General features: G+C 30.8%; 1 protein-coding gene across 7 annotated transcripts in view; it reads right to left on the reverse strand.

Annotated features, from left to right (window-relative positions):
- Positions 1-505: 505 nt before the first annotated feature.
- LOC126738187 (uncharacterized) overlaps positions 506-17,268 on the reverse strand; it is a 31,365-nt gene continuing 14,602 nt past the window's right edge. Inside the window, exons 1-2 of one of the 7 annotated variants that reach the window (XM_050443398.1) lie at positions 2,759-2,892; positions 506-1,279 (exon numbers count right to left, since the gene is read on the reverse strand). In XM_050443398.1, coding sequence (XP_050299355.1) covers positions 617-1,279; positions 2,759-2,782 — 687 coding nt within the window. In that variant the 5' untranslated portion in view covers positions 2,783-2,892 and the 3' untranslated portion in view covers positions 506-616. Of the gene's footprint in view, positions 1,280-1,346; positions 1,371-1,821; positions 2,014-2,758; positions 2,893-5,098; positions 5,154-5,224; positions 5,255-17,268 lie in introns of those variants that run through there. The other 6 variants (XM_050443399.1, XM_050443400.1, XR_007661242.1 and 3 more) reach the window with 6 other exon arrangements.

A 17,268-nucleotide genomic window follows, 5' to 3' on the forward strand; every position in this document is an offset into this window, starting at 1 on the left:
AAGAAAATATATGATAATTATGTGTACAAAATAATTGTGTAAAAAATTAGAACAAAAAATAGTTAAAATGAATTTTCATATATTTAAATTAAAATGACAAAAAACACTAAAGGATGCCATTTTAAAAATAATTGAAATACTTTTTGTCCATTTATATATGAATATATATGAAGTAGCATTATAAAACCAATCTTACTAATTACCATACGGTTAAAATTTGTGGAATAGGTCAACATCCTAATAATTACATTATTACACATTAATATAAAAAACAAGGTGATACAAATTTTATTTAATTAAGAATGCATAAGTAAAAACTTCGAAATACTAGTGTTCGTTTATAGATCATTAAACCAAAGAAGAAAAGTCTCAAAGATACTTAAAAATTATTAAAGTTCTCGAAGAAGCATTTTGACATTTCTAAAGACATTTATTGTCAATAGATAATTCTTCTATTGGTCACTAGTAAGCAATTGTCTAATCACTGGTAAGGAATCTAATAATATTGCATTTTATTAAAATTTTATTAAAAAAATATGTACAACAAACAAATTAACAAAAAACACAAAACAAACAGTCTTACATTGGCTTAATATCTGGATTTTAATATACTAGATTAGTTATGTTCCTCCTCTTCTCCAATAGGCTGCCAACCTTCACTCTGTCCACTGGTATCAACTTCCAAGGATTTCGGTTCGTAAGGATTACTACCTCCGCCAATACTATATTCTACTCCCTCATTTGATGGTAATTCCGCATGTTGTTCTTCCACGCCATAAGAGTTACTTTCAACAGCTTGATGACCTCCAATATTACCTCCATAGCCACCGCTTCCTTGAAGCTGGGACAAAGCATCTCCATGATCACTTTCGTGGCTATGAACTGGCACTGGATAAGGTTTAGGAACTTCTACAGGATAAGGTATTTTTTTTTCGACTATTTGAGGAACAGGATACGGAACTTTTACGATTTTAGTCTCGTGAACTGGATACGGTTTTTCAATGTGCACTGGATAAGGATGTGGAACTGGGATTTTTACTGGATAAGGTTGAGGGATGGTTATTTTGCTTTCTTTTATAACTTTAATTTCATCTCCAGGCAGATGATCGTGAGAGTATTCACCAAGATCCAGAATATTATATTTTGGGTATTTGATTTTTCCAAAGGTTTCGAGGTCTGGAACGCCTTCCAGTTGTTGATTTCCTGAGCTAGATGATCCCCATTGGCTTGGTGAAGCCTTTACTGCCACGCATAGGCAGCAAATTGCAAATACCTTGCCCTAAAAATTAAAAATTAATCTAAGTGTTGCAATATGTCTCGCAATATAATACCCTGATAATTGTTACCTTTTTCATACTAGTAAAACGTTCAAATACAATAGCCAAATACCTATATACATTTTTATTATTTACAGTTGTTATTTATCTTGCATATTAGAAATTAAGCAAAAAAAGAGGAACCGGGAGGAAAGGATTCGCCTACATCCACAGTTCTATATATGTTTAATTGTGTGTATATATATTATGTATATTTCTTTTATATTCATATTCTTTTAACACATGTATATTATAATTTCTTTAGCTAATTAAATGTTTAGATAAAAACTTACAGACCAGTCATTTCTTCATAAGTTAATTAATTTTTGACATTTGAGATTAGTCAAAATGTTTAAATCAAAACAAAGTTATTTTAAGCTGCCACATCTCACAATATAAATATATTTTAATATACATATATACGCCGCATAATCTCTAATATCTTAGATAATATATAAAAATACTCTTTATGTAATAAATTAAAATACGCCCTCCAGATACTTACAAAATTGATCATGTCTATTCACTAATAGAAGGTTGCGTTATACTGAATGATTTAGCCAACAGGAAACAGTATTTATATTATACGGAACTAAATTACCTGATCTACATTACAGTTTTTCCTGTTACCATTCGAGAAATGGAAGGTTTACTTTCTTCGTAAATGTAGTAACACAAAAAAGCCACAAGACGGTTTAATACGTCACAATGGAGCATTCAATTTTTTGGGTACCATTCTCTGATGTAATAGTTCCGAAGAGAAGATCATGTAATACATTCAGTGGCGTAGAGATAAAATATTTGTGCTTGCAAAATTTTAAATTTGGTTATGAAAGTTTTTGCGTTTTAGAAATTAGAAGAAACTCTATGGCTACAAAATAATAATAAAGCAAATATTAAAAATGATATATGTAAATATATATTTAAATTTTTTTTTTAATTAACAATCCAAATAAGTTTATAGGGTTTGTAATATTGTTGGGTTTAGGGATTAAGAAGACAAAAGTCGAAAGTTATTTAATTATGCCGACGTTTCGCAAAATATATTTGCATCTTCAGGCTAAAGTACAATGGTAATACAATTAAAATTTAATTATAATTAAAATTAAAATAAATAAAATTGATTTTCCTAATTGTAGTATCACCAACGTTAGACACACGCTTATTTTTTGACCTAAGTTGAACTTTTATTTTGTTGATTCTTAAATATCCAATAATATTACAAACCATGTAAATATAATTTGTTCTTAAAAAAGAATTATGTTTGAAATATCTTATCAATGAATAATAGTTTTCCAAATAGCTTTGATATTTCAGAAACAATATAATTTAATAGTTCATTTGGTTTAGCTTTACCAAAAATATCAATTAATTACCTTTTAAAGGAAGTTTTTTAAAAATGTTGGTACCTGTCACAAGAAACATGAAAAAATTTTTCATACCTTCCTAAATATTTCGTGAGTCATAAAAATGAGTCTAAGATGGAGCAAATTTCATGACATTTTATTCAGTTTTACTCTTTATCTTGAAAACGTTTCAAAGGTACTACAGTTAATACGAGTAAGGTGAAGGTACCGATCATAATTGATAATAAATATGTATTCTTGACGGCTGACATAAGAGTTCATTCGAGCTATGTTGCGATATTATGTAGCATTTAAAAATATAGTGTATAATATAAATAACTTTTTAAGATATCTTTAAAATATTGCAAAAAGTTGTTTAAGCCATTTTAAAAGTAATCCTAATGCAATGTATGTATAAGTTTTGATGTGATACTCAAATTATATTATCAAATAGTCTTATCACTAATCAAAACTCTATATTTTATTCTCTCTCTACACGTGTTTTGCTAACGAAGTTAGCAGCTTCGGGAAAAATATCAGGGCGGGAGGAGGAATTAAAACTCATATTTTTTTATCATAGATTAAAAAATTAAAACTTCTAGTTATGGTTAGCGAAACATGTGTCGAGAATAACATATAGAGTTTTGGGTAGTGCTAAAACTGTTTTGTGATTAAAAATATTCGTTAACTTTATGTTGACATATATTAAATACATGTATGAAATATTGTTTTTGAAAATAATATATATTTTAAAGGGGTCGTTTATTCAATTTAAGAAGCTTATGAGTTAATTTCATTTATTTTATATGACGTTAATTCAGAGGTTTAAAAAAGTCATGTCTATAAACAAATGATAAAAATAATAATTATAAATAAATTAATTGAAGCTTATGGGAAATGTACATGGAAATATATGATATCGATAGACAAAACTTATAATATCAAAATACTATAACATATCTTCTATCTCTTCGATAGCTTTTAATCGCCATGGCTGTAGACTTTCGATAACAAATTTACATGCACCACAAATAAAATCACCAAATAAATATCTACATTAGTGGCCGATTTACCGTAAAGGCAACATACGCCATAGTCTGGGACGGCAAAATTTAAAACGGTATGAAAAAAGTATATATATATATATTTTATTTTAAATTTATTTTTTACTTTTATTTTATATTTACGTTATTTACGCGATTAAAAATTAGAAAGACACTAAGCAGTTTTTATTATGACAGACTAGCGAACTCCATACTAACTACCATAAAGTCTTCAAATATACTCGCGTGACAGTTGAAGCGCTAAAAGATAATTTTTTGGCTTGAAACGTATTAAAAAAGAAATAAGAAAATTAATTTTCTCACTGCTGTTCTCTTAAAAATCTTACTCTGTTAAAATGATCCAACAACATTATTGAATAAGCCCTCACCAAAAAAATTAAAATAGCATTTTTTCTTAAAATAAGGGCGACGTATTCAAAATAACCGAGGGGCGGCGAAAGCGCAAATCCGCCACTGTATCTACTTCGGTTTTGTCGCAGTATTTCATATTAAGACCTCTTTTCTTTAGCATCTTCTGAGAATCTTAATATAGTATATTATCTTGCGTTTCTGTTAGGAGATAAATTTATATTTCAAAATTGATACAATATTCATATGAATTATTTTTATTTAATAAAGCACTAATGTACTGAAATTAAAAATGATTCTCTTAAAGTAAAAGTAGTTCTTATCTTTGCTATATTTACTCAACAACCGTTACGTGTGCACATACCATACATTATCTTGTTCTATGCTTCTGTCGTGTAAATCTTGGTGAGAAGATTAATATATTGATATTTATATTTTTATCAATATTTAGATAGTAATAAGTCTTAACTCAATTATACAAAAATACACTAAAATGTTGGTATGATTAATTTTGTAATGATCACACAGCTTTGTTTCCAAGATCTTATAAAGATGATAAATTCTATCCCTAATTATAACTAAAAATTATCATTAATCACATGTGATATTTAAAAATACTAAACTGACTTATGAATATTAAAAATGTGGAAATCTTAAAAACATTCTTTAGTATTTTTACTTTTCAAGTTTACTATTTTTTATTTAGTTATATATTTAATTTTGGCAAATTAAAATGTAAATTACCTACACTTTACAGTTTCGAGTCGATATACTAAAGAAGTAAGCATACCAAAATATCAAAATGAAAACAATTAATTATTTTGTAAATTATACCATGGCCTGAATGGCCACGGCGCTTCTCCTCTCAGTGCCAAACCTAAGTGGATACTTGGAGGAACCGCGGAAGCATTGTCGTGCGTTCTAATGTAAGGTTTTCTGTTAAATCTTGGGTTTGGTTGGGTTTTGTTCAAAGTCGTAGGCGTTTGTAGAACTGTAAAATTGGAAAAATGGAAAGAAAACTTACCAGAAAAGTTCAACAGTTAATAAATAGTACAAGAATGGAGTCATTTTTACAGTCAGTCTTATTGCAGTCATTTTAAAGCAGCGGCCGGATAAATGGCTATTGTTCTATTGGCTGTTGACTATCGTTCAAGGACAAGGCAACTGTGCTAACTTTGGCCTTAAAAGACGTACGTAAACGTAATGGGCTATTGGTAAAATATAAGGCTACTTCAATAACCCAACGATTATTAGAATTACTGAAGGTCTCTATGACACGCCCAAACACTAACTGCGACAAAATCTTCACTACCGATGAGTAAATAGAATGCTGGAAGAGGGCATTTTTAAAATTACTTAATATTTGGAAATATATTTTATTTTTGTAATTTTTAATATTAATAATTTTTAATATTATATTAATATTAATTTCAATATTTTTTGTTAGGGATTCTTCAAAAAATTTAGTTAAATCATTAAGAAATATATGTTCTGCCATCGGTGGCGGTTTATATGCTGCAGTATCCCCGAATGATAAACCACGATGCTCAAAAATTTTCTACAAAAATTAGCAACCATGATTTTTGTTAAAATTGCCATTGTTATAAAAGGTATTATAACTTAGAATTTAAAAACATTCACTTAAAATAAATATATCACAATAATACAGTTGATGACGTTCTATAAACAAAAGTAATTCATCAAAGTTTTTTTTGCGCTTCTAATATTTAAATGTAATATATTGACGACCTTGTTTTTTAGCAAAATTTGTTTTTTTATTATTACATCATTTACTAGTGTCCCATGCACCTCCGCACCCAATTCGGCCAATATTTCATCTTGTGGGGGTTTAAACATTATCAGTTGTATTCAATCTTACTTTAAAGTATGTCTAATTGGTAATTGTAGCTTGGACGGTTTGGGTTCGACGTTGCATATGACACAGTATGACAATTTGTATTTTTTGTTTGCTTCTGTACAGTTATTGCACTTTTTATTGCCTTGTCACATTTTCGATTTTATTATTACCTGCACAGTATTCACATACCTTATTTTTTTACATTTGTTATTTTCATGGTAAAATTTTTGACAGTTATAGGACCTTGTGACACTCAAGTATTGGAAAACGCTGGGATCCTATATGTACCTTTTTGTATTGCATGCATTTTTGAAACATAGCTCCTGAAGACTCTGCAAAAATAGTTGCTTCCATGTTCCTTTTTTTCTCACCTTTGCTATTTTTAGTTCATCTGTAGTGGTAATTTATTCATTTTGGTTTCTTATAATTTTCTCTATTTATTGTTTAGATTCATTGCCTTCGTATCCTGGAATTTTTATTTTCGATCTCATCATTGTTGTTGATATTATTTCATATTTATTTTGTAATTTTCCTACAGCAATCTTTTTTAAATCTTCAACTTCCTGCTTGGTCGGACATTTAATAACAATGTTCCCATTTTGTTTCTCTCATACTTCTTATATCAATGTCGAGTTCGGAAGGATTTATTTTCTTAGTTATATCTTTTTTTGTTTTTGCTACATCTTAGAGTTGTTTCGGACGGATAATCAGCTTTGGAATATTCATCCTGTTCTGCACTATCGGCTTGCTTGTAACTCCTGCATAAGTCTTTTCAGAGAGATCACAAATATATTTATTTTCATTTATTTTTTTTTAATTTGAGTTTTTAACATGCTTATAATTTCATTTTTATCATAAATATTTGCATTTTTGCTATCTATGACCTCTTGGAATAGTTTAAATGTATTATGTTTTGTGCATCTAGGGCAATGAAATTTCATGACCCTTTTTCCACGTAGCTTTAAGACTTCCGATGCGGATAAACCACCGTAAGATTTACACATAAGGTTTTTACATCCATCATGATGATCCATTAGGAATCATTGAGCACTGTTTTTATTGTCTATAAATAGTTAATATTAAACAAAAACATAAAGTAATTTTCTGAACTACCACTTTTTAAGGAAAAACAACTGGCAACACTGTACACTGTTTAGTACATTGTCTGGGCAATTTCACTAGTTTCCTTCACCAGTACTGAGATATTACATAACAGACAACTTGTTCTTATAAGATTTATAGCGCTCTAAAATTCAACAGTGCAGTATGTAGCCATACAGCAAAATGGGTGTTAAGGGTTTGTATCTTAATCAAAGTTTCTCAATAATTGAAATACAAAATATATTCTCAAGCCTCGAATATAATAATTATCAAGAACTATTTCTAACCATATCTGCCTCATAGTAATATGTATTTGCGTTTTCGAGTGAGCACCAAAAACAATAACACAATTCTTCCACAAAATGTGAGGGATATTCTATAAACGCGAAAAGTAGGGAACGTGGTGTACTACAAATCTGTGGAGAATGTAGTGTACTACACTTGGCCATCCTGGGTGCCGATCGTTCTCAATCGTGCTTTAGTAACAAAACCCATTAACTGCAACAACAAAAAAAAGAAAAATATATTTTATAACAAGCAACAGAATATTTTCTTTCTTTCATTCTTTGGTTGCCAGCAGTAGGGCAGTCTCATATTTTGCATTGTTGCTAGCAGTCGGACAATCTAACATTTTGTAGCACTGCCAGTAATTGGACAGTTTATTTTTACTTTTAGGTAAAGTGGAGGGTAAAGTAGTAATTCTAGGCAAGATATAAAAAAAGTTTATAAGAAAAGGTTGTTTAGAATGCAAAATTATGCTCGAATACCGCATTTCATAACCATAGACCTAGTTTGCTTTTTACGTTTTGTGTACCAATGAATTTTTTTATTCATATTTAATTATTAGAGATTGAAATTTTTAAAAACCAAAGTAGGCCTATGGTTATGAAATTCGGTATTCGGGCATAATTTTGCATTCTAAACAACTTTTTCTTATAAACTTTTTTTACATCAGGCCTAGAAATACTACTTTACCTACTCATAAAATTTTAAAAATGCTCGTACCAAGGCTTGATTTTAAAAAAATAAAAATATGCTAAATTTCATTTTCATTTTTTTTCAAGCAGGGGTGGATGCCAAACGGTCAGATTTCATCTACAAATTTACAAAGCAAATCTGTACGGTAAAATAATTTAAAATAAGTAGGCATAATTCTCCTCGTCTAAATCTGCCAAGATTGCATCGATGGGCGGGCCTACATTTCGCGCACTTCATTTACTCCATCTGTTCGGTAATCCGACTATACTATCCTAATTGGAATGCTTCATATCTTGGTAAAAATTAAATCGTCGTCATTAAATCCTTTAGAGTGTTAAATTGATCGTCTTGTTTCTGTCTATTTATTTCCATCTTCTCATGATTTCCATTTCGTCTATTTCCATTTACGACTTACATCTTTTTTATTAGGGTTATTAAAGGTTTTGTCAAGCCCTCATTGTTAGGAATAAACTTACGAAAATATCCCGTTAGGTCTAAAAATTAGAGTAATAAAATTACCTCTAGAGTAATAAAAGCCGTTTTATTTACCGAATCTGGATGTACAGGAATTTGGTAATAGCCAGCATCTAAATCAATTCAATAAAGTAAATGCAGTCCAATGCTTTACAAGTATTTAAGGCACTTTTTATAATTATTATCTCCCGCTATACTAGTATTACTATAATATAACCGCTATAAAAGAGTTAACTATTGAGTACACTGCTAATTCGCCACCTCTGTTGTTAATGGGTAATCTATTTCTACTATCTTTGATGTACCACATTTGCCTAAGAATACCAGAAATGCACCTTAGGCAAGTCCGCATCGATGGAGCAAGCTTTACGAATTGGAAATTTAACAAGGACATATAAGTAGCTTTGTCATCTGATGGAAAATTCATTTAATTTACTTAACAGCTCACAGTTCAATAATATTACTAAAAATACTATTATTGATTGATGTCTGTTGTGTTGCCAAAATTGAAAAAGTGGGAAGTAATTGATAAAGGATGATAATTAATTGATCGATTTAACTGCTCTTATAGTAGTTTGTCAGGGTTGGTAAATTACTAAAGACCAGTTATATTTTTATAGGAAAAATTAAACGAAATGGAACTTAAATATTAAAAAAAATTAAATTAGACTTAAATTCAAAATCTTTTTGGTTAAATAAAGCAACATGGTATTACAAATTCCAATTATTTACAATTTGTTATAGTCTTTAAAATACTGGCAACAAGTAATATTAATTTTCTAAGCTCTAAAAGTTTGATTTTGCTAAAAGTGCGATTTTTGCAAAACGATTAATAATTTTGAGAAATATTTACAACCGTATTTTTCTGATGAACATGTAAATAACTCGTAAATAACATTGACCATGTAAATTCCATTGATATAATTCAATAGGCAATATTTTATGAATTAGACATGAAAATTTCGTGAAAAAATGAGTATGTTTCACTTTATATGGCAGGTTATATACTAAAAAAAAGAAATCTCAGTAATTGCATAAAGTGGTGTGAAAATTTGCATTCAAATGATTTATGAAATGTTTACATTTTATATATGTAAACAAAATAAAATGTAAAGAAAACACAAAGGAGATTAACGTTGTCCCCTTTTTAAATACTGTTTGTCCTGTTTAGTGTTCTGTATAGTCTTAGGTGTGTCTAAATGTCATGTATAATTTTAATAATATCAAATGTATTCCCACTATGGTAAACTTCTGGGCTTAACTGACAATTAGCACTGATGATGGCTCATACGCCGAAAGCGCTCTGCTAAGCTTTTAAAATAAAATTGCTCTGAATACATCTGGTTTGATTAATTTGTATTGTCCTTCGAGCAACACAGCCACTTCCCTCTTCTACATATTCTTATGTATAGTGTTTTTAATGTTATTATTTTTATACAGTGCTTTCATTTAAAAACGATCCACCCTTAATAACTTTCTTAAAAAAAAAAACACGTCAAATTAGATATACAGGGGGACGTTTAATTATGCATTTACTAAAGTTCTGTCAATCACCTCCTCACCTCTAGCTAACCTTACTTTAATATGTCAAATGGGAACCCTCATCGTGTGATACATCATAGTAAGCAGCGTTAAATTCTCTATTTAACGGTACAAAAAAAAATGAAATCGGTAAATGTGTAAGCAAATAGTTAGCGAAAATGTCTAGAAATAATGAATATTTTATTTACGCCAAACTTTGGTATTTTAAATGAATACTTTTAGTGTGGTACCTACATTTTAAAATTCATACATTTTTTATAATAGATCATCAAAAAAAAAAAAAAATACAAGCAATTTAGAAGTTAAAATGTGTGGTAACAAACAGTACATTTAGTTCAAGCAAATTATTTATTTTTTTAAGTAAAGAATGTGTGAAAAAAGAGTGTCTTAGTTATAGATTTGAAAGATGAAAAGGCTTTTTTAAAAAATTTATTTTAAGAACGTTACAGCGTTGTGACTTAACTCTACTAATGCTTAAATCTATCTTATTAAAACGATACAAATTACTTCTTAGCCAAAGTAAAAATGATTACAATGCAAAAGATCATATTCTATAAACTAAGGAATAAAATATACTATAGTCAGGGGTTATATGTTTCATAACTTCTCCCTCCTAAGAAACAAGCTTACGGATGGTACAGGAGTGGTGAGGTGGTTATATGACGATTTCTGAACAGGATTTCGTCATAGATTCGTCTGGATGTAGGCATCATAAAGTAGCTAATTATTGCTACTAGCAGAATATAAATAATACGGTATAAATGCTGGTTCTGTGGTAGTATACAGGTTGGTTCAGGGCCCGGTCAAGTCTTTGATGCTGAATCTCGATGGATTTATGAAGATGTTTGGCTTCATTTAGGTCCAGTGAGCTTAATTCCAAATTAGAGAATTGGTGTAGCTTCATTGCTAGGCGGTGATAGGTTGATTTGAGGTAGTTCGATGTTTTTGTAATGGGTTTCTGGATCCTTGTAATTTTTGATGACAATGTTTCCGACACGAAGTTCACAAGTAGAATCCAGTTCTACGATGTAGGTGCCATTTAATGGGATATTGTCTTTATTGGAACCACAAGTCTGGATAGCTGCAAGAGGTCGAGGTACGATTAGCATCCATTTTCCTTCTTTTAGTTTTTCTGCTTTGTTGGTGGTAATTTGGATTTTCGTCTGCTGGCATTGGAATATTGATTCTCTGAATTTTAGCATCTGTACTTCGCAAGATGCATCTTCGTCTATAGGCAAGGGGTTAAAGTCTTGGCAAACGTATTCGTTGGTGGTGATCTTCTTGCATGGTTGGTTGGATTTTGCATACTCCAGCTCGTTAAGGATTAGGTATTTGGTTTGCGGAAATATTACATCCTGGAAGGTTTTTGAAGGTGTAGGTAGAGGATAAAGGTGGTACAGTAGATAACTGTTCTTCTCTACGATCGGCATTTCAATGATAAATATGACTTTATTTTCCTTTGCGTAACTTTTTATATTAAGAACTTTCTCAAAAAGAAATACATTTTTAAAAGTTGGATCAAATGGGAGTTAACCGGATGTTAAACTCGTAGAAATTAATTGAATTTTCTTAAATAAGTCTTTTGGACTAATGATTGATGGATGAAAGGTATTTAGTTTTGAAAAAGTTATTGCTATTCGAAGATCTTCTAAGACATCATACATTTCTTGTAAGAATGTGGTAGCATGAGATAGAATTGTTTTCAAAAGAAAGAAATGCCTATCTTCAAAACTGATTTTGTTAAGTCTTTGGACCTCTATTTGAATTTCTTTTATTTGTGATTCCAAAATATTTTGATTGGAAGTTAAATTTTTTGATAGTTTTTGAAAAAGTTTATTAGAATTATCTATTATGGCAACTTGTTCTTGCATTAAAAGTTTTATATTATTTTCGTTTTGCATAATTGAAGTTATTGCTGAATCATAGCGCTGAGCATCCTCATTATCTAAATTACCGGTTATACTTTTGACAATACTGCCTGATCTATTTATAAGGCCTCTTTTGTCGCGAGTTTTAAGAGAGAATGGATTTATTTGAAGTATTTGATTTTTTATTTTTTCTTTTAAGGTTGAAGCTAAATTGTATGAATTAAAATATTCTTTTTTATATAAAGAACAGTTTACTATGTTTTTTTCTAAGTCGTATATAGTTTTTTGCATTATCAAGTCCAGTAATCAATTATGTTGTGCGAGTTTCCTAACTTCATTGGTAAAATTCCGGGGTTCTTGGATACGTCATGAAATGTTACGTCAGGTCTTGCATGTTTGATGTTGAGGGACCTGCAACAACAGGGGTTTTTAATTCTTTTATATGAACTACCTCTTTTTTATTGTTCTTTTTGTTTTTTATTTTAACTTTATTATTTTCGAGTAGTTCAATTAGTTCAAAAGGGCCTAAGAATCGTTTAGATTTTTTATTTCTGTTGGCGTTATTTTTATATACAATTTGTCCTACTTTAAATTGATATTGATTTGGACCTAGAACGTTTCTTTTATCGAAAATTTTGTATTTTTGGGATTCTAATTTTTCTTTTATTTCATCATAAAGGTGTTTTATCTTTTCTTTATGATTAAAGGCATAATCGGTATAATAGCCGGTATTTATAAGTTCACACGGGTCTCTTGTGTTTGTGTGACCAAATGTTAGCTCGAAGGGTGTAAACTGCGTCGATGAATGGATCGAACAATTGTATGCTATTATGGCATATTTCATTAAGGTTTTAACGACTTCATCCTTAAAACGGTCTCCCAAAATTCGAAGGTGTTCGATAAGTGTAGAGTGGAGTCTTTCGATTGGTGAGTTCGATTCATGGTGAAAAGGTGTTGTGAAATGTATGTTTATTTTATGAGTCTTTAAGATTTCTTGAACGGTGGTATTTTTAAATTCAGGACCATTGTCCATAATTATTCTCTCAGGAAGACCATACAATGAAAAATAATGGATGAGAGCTGAACATATTTCGACTGAAGTTTTGCCTTGAATAGGAATGGCTTGACCTAGTTTTGAAAAGGTGTCGACGAGTGTAAGAAAGTCTTGGTTGTCAAATTTGAAAATATCTATATGAAGCAGCTGGAATGGTTTTCCAGTAGTTTCTGTTAATACATGAGGAACATACGGTGGTTTACGGAAATATTTAGATGTTTGCCATATGCTACAATCATTTATATACTTTGTTATGTCGGATTTCATGGATGGCCAATAATAATTCCTTTTAAGTTTTTCTAAAGTCTCGGCTATTCCGCGGTGATTACATTTACCTTCATGCTGGTATTTCTTATATAGTTCTTTTATAGAGTTTATTAGTTTTGTACATTTAAATAGTTTTGGTCCAGACTGATGGAAGTGGTGCATATAAACATCATTAAATTCGACATGGAATCATCATAAAAATATAGGTAAAAAGTTTTCTTATCGGTGGTATATGTTTTTAGGAATTCTAATATATTATTTATGATTTTGGAATTTTGACATGCCATATATTATGTTTCTCGAATGTTTTCCAGTTGACAGTCAATTTATTGTGTGGATTTTTGGAGACAATTATTTGATATGATTTATTGTTAATAATATCATCCAGTATGAGGATTCCATCATTTAGTGTGTTATGGTTGCTGCTAGAATGCGGAGTATCTATAGAAGATTCTGGAGTCTCTTGGGAATGAAACTCTGGTGGTGGTAAATTGACATTATCTGGTTGAAGGTTTAAGTTTGAGAAATCATTAAGAGTTTGTGTTTCGTACTGATGGGGTGGGTCGTTAAAATTTTGGAAATTATATTGGGGTGGTTGAATATTAGGGTTTGTATTTCTTGGAGGAACCAACTGAATATTTTGCAATATTTTAATTTTTGCTTCTGGACAGGGAGGTTTTAATTCTTTTAAAACTGATGTTATATCTGCTGGGTTTAGTTTATTGGGGTCATAGGACTTTAGGAATTGGTCAATATCTAGATCTATATCACCTGAATTATTTACGATACTTTCGTTTTCAATTGCATTAATACAAATTCGTGAGAGTGCGTCTGCGTTGGTGTTTTGGTTACCCTTTTTGTAAATAATTTCAAAATCGTATTCCCTTAATTTACATCTCCATCTTACGAGTTTGCTATTTGGTTCTCGCATATTAAAAAGCCATACTAAAGGTCGATGGTCTGTGTAAATTTTGAATTTGCGACCGAAAAGATAAGGTCGAAAATGTTTGCATGCCCAAACTATAGCAAGTAACTCTTTCTCTATCGTGGAGTATTTTACTTCGGTGTCATTAAGGGTTCTTGAGGCGTAGGCGATGGGTTTTGTCATTGGGAATGTTCCCTTGGGAAAGGACTGCTCCAACTGCATAGTTACTAGCGTCAGTTGTCAAAACAAATGGTTTGCTGAAGTCTGGATATTGAAGTATGGGGGAATTGGTGAGAAGTTGTTTGCAGTGGTTAAATGATATAATGAACTCGGGGGTATGAATTATTTTATGATCTTTTTTAAGACAAATCGTCATAGGTTTTGTTATTTTGGCAAAATCTTTTATAAATCGACGATAATAACTAAGTAAACCTAAAAACGACTTCAGAGCTTTGGGAGAATTTGGAAATTTTTAATTGTTGAAATTTTGTCTGGATTAGGTTTAACACCTTCAGTAATAACAACATGACCCAAATATTGGACTTCCTTTTTTAAAAATTCTGATTTGTCCAACTGAATTTTGAAATTGGATTCACGAAGTTTGTCAAAAATTTGTCTTAAACGGGAAATGTGTTCTTCCAAAGAACTGCTGAAAATGACAATGTCGTCCAAGTATACAAGACAGATTTCATTTTGAAGGCCTCTCAAGATGTTATCCATGACTTTCTGGAATGTCGATGGGGCATTCTTAAGTCCGAAAGGCATTCGTTTGAACTCGTAATGTCCATTTTCAGTGGAGAAGGCGGTTTTTGGGATATCATGGGGATCCATCTCGATTTGATGAAAACGATTGGCCAAATCAAGTGCTGAAAAATATTGGCTTCTGCCAAGCTTATCCAGAATGTCTGTTATTTGGGGAAGAGGGTATTTGTCATCAATCGTTCGTTCGTTGAGCTTACGATAATCGATAACAAGTCGCCACTTGCGTTTTCCGGAAGAATCGAATTTTTTTGGAACGATCCAGATGGGGCTGGACCAAGGGGAATATGAATTTTGGATGATGCCTTGTTCTAACATTTTTGAAATTTGTTATTTTACCTTCTGTCTATGGACTTCTGGGTAGCGATAACTTTTTGTATAAATTGGTGTGTGATTGTCTAATTTTATTTGATGTCTAATCTGGTTAGTAAAAGTAAGGGGAATTTTTTCGCAATAAAATATATCTTTATATTCTAGACACAAGTCTCGAATCATTTGTTTTTCTTCTATGTTACAATGGTCTAAGCGAATATTTTTTAAATTTTCTTTAAGCAGATTATTTTGCTCTAAGGAAAGAGGTTCATCAACATATATTTTTTCAACAAAATTTATATTACGAATGTCAAGAAGTTCAATATCTAGAGGTTTTGTCAAATGTAGGGTTATAGGGATATCCTGAGGATTTGTGACTGAAGTGATGGCAAAATAGTTTGAGATATTAACCAAAGAACCTGGTATTTCTAAATTATGTTCAAATTTATGATAATCTAATCTGTCACTGAAAAATTGTAATTTTGAAAATTTTCATTCGGGATTTTATCGTCACGTTTTTCATAAATTTTTGGTATTTCTGCATTAGACAAATTTTCCGAGCATTAATATTTATCCTAGCATTTAATTGGTTCAATAAATCCGCGCCAATTAAACCATCGTATTTTTGAGAAAAGTCGAAAAGATAAAATTTGTGATAGGCATTGGTATTAAATAAACTAAAAATAGGAATTTTTGCGACTTCATCGTGATATGTCATTGCGTGGGCGGTCTGAATATTAAGTACCTCTTTATTAATACAATTTTTATAAAATTTGTGTGCAAGGTAAGGTTTCATTAGACTTCTAGAGCTGCCGGTATCAATTAAAAAATGTGCTGTGATTTCGGGAATAAACACGTACGGTAAATCTGATCTTATATTGTAATTATGCATATTAATTACGTTGGGTATTGTGTTGCCTGAACTTGCTGAAAATTTTCATCTGGTTTTATATTTTCACTTGAAGCACAAGGATCGGATGTCTGGGTTTTATTGTAGTGATAAATATCTTGCACATCTGCATAATATGCATTTTTGTTGGGATATGGGTCAGATTCGTTTTGCTCTCAGAAATCGTAATAATAATCATCTTGGGAATTATTGTAGCAATAATTATTATTGTCGTTGATTTGTTGTGAATGAAATTCTTGGTAATTTAATTTATGGGGTGTTGGATGATGAATTATGGCTGTGCCTGAACTAGTGTCCATTGGCGTCGGCCTATTTAAATTGCTTCGAGCACTGCGGCTTCTAATTAATGAACTTTGATTAAAATTCGGTCTGTTATTGGTATTTATTGGAAAATTTGAATTTGGGTTTTGGAAAAATGGTTTTTGTTGAAAATTATTTGACGGTTGTGGTTGAGGAGGCCTTGGTACAAAAGATGCATTATTTATTGGAGGCTGTTAGGGGTTTAATGCAAACACATTATTTGAGGGTGGTGTTGGGCGGAAAATATTAATTTCTGGGGGTGATTGGGCATTAAATGTTGGTTGTAAGAAAGGTATTGGGAATTGCTTATTATTATGGGGAAATGTTTGTTGATTATTATTTGTAGCTCTAACATGTTGATGTGGATGTGTTTTAGTCTGTGGTGGTAGATTTACAGTTGTGTTTTGATGTTGATTTCGGCTGAAATTTATAAAGTTTTCTTCTTTGGCGGCAAATGATAGTGCCTGTTCTAAATTAATTGGATTTTTAAGCCTAACTACTAACTGCATGTGATATTTGAGCCCTGCTAAGAAGGTTTTTAAAGCAATATCATCGTAATGGGCGATTTTAATTCGTTTTTCATTTTCATCAACAATTAAAGTACTTAATTTAGCAAACAAAAGACTTCTGGCATCTTGTATTCTCATGCCGAAATTTAATGGTGGTTCATTTTTATAAGGCCTAATAGAAATTAAGTCTTGTATTAGACAGTCAATACCCCTTTGATCTGCGAATGTTAAATTTAAGGTTTCTTTTATTAAAGCCCAAGTATTTAATTCTGATCTAGAGCCAATTAAATCAGCTGCTCTACCCCTTAATTTGCCTAAAATTGAGTCTATTAAAATT

Source organism: Anthonomus grandis, chromosome 7 (genome assembly GCF_022605725.1).
Source record: "Anthonomus grandis grandis chromosome 7, icAntGran1.3, whole genome shotgun sequence".
Classification (NCBI taxonomy): Eukaryota; Metazoa; Arthropoda; class Insecta; order Coleoptera; family Curculionidae; genus Anthonomus; species Anthonomus grandis.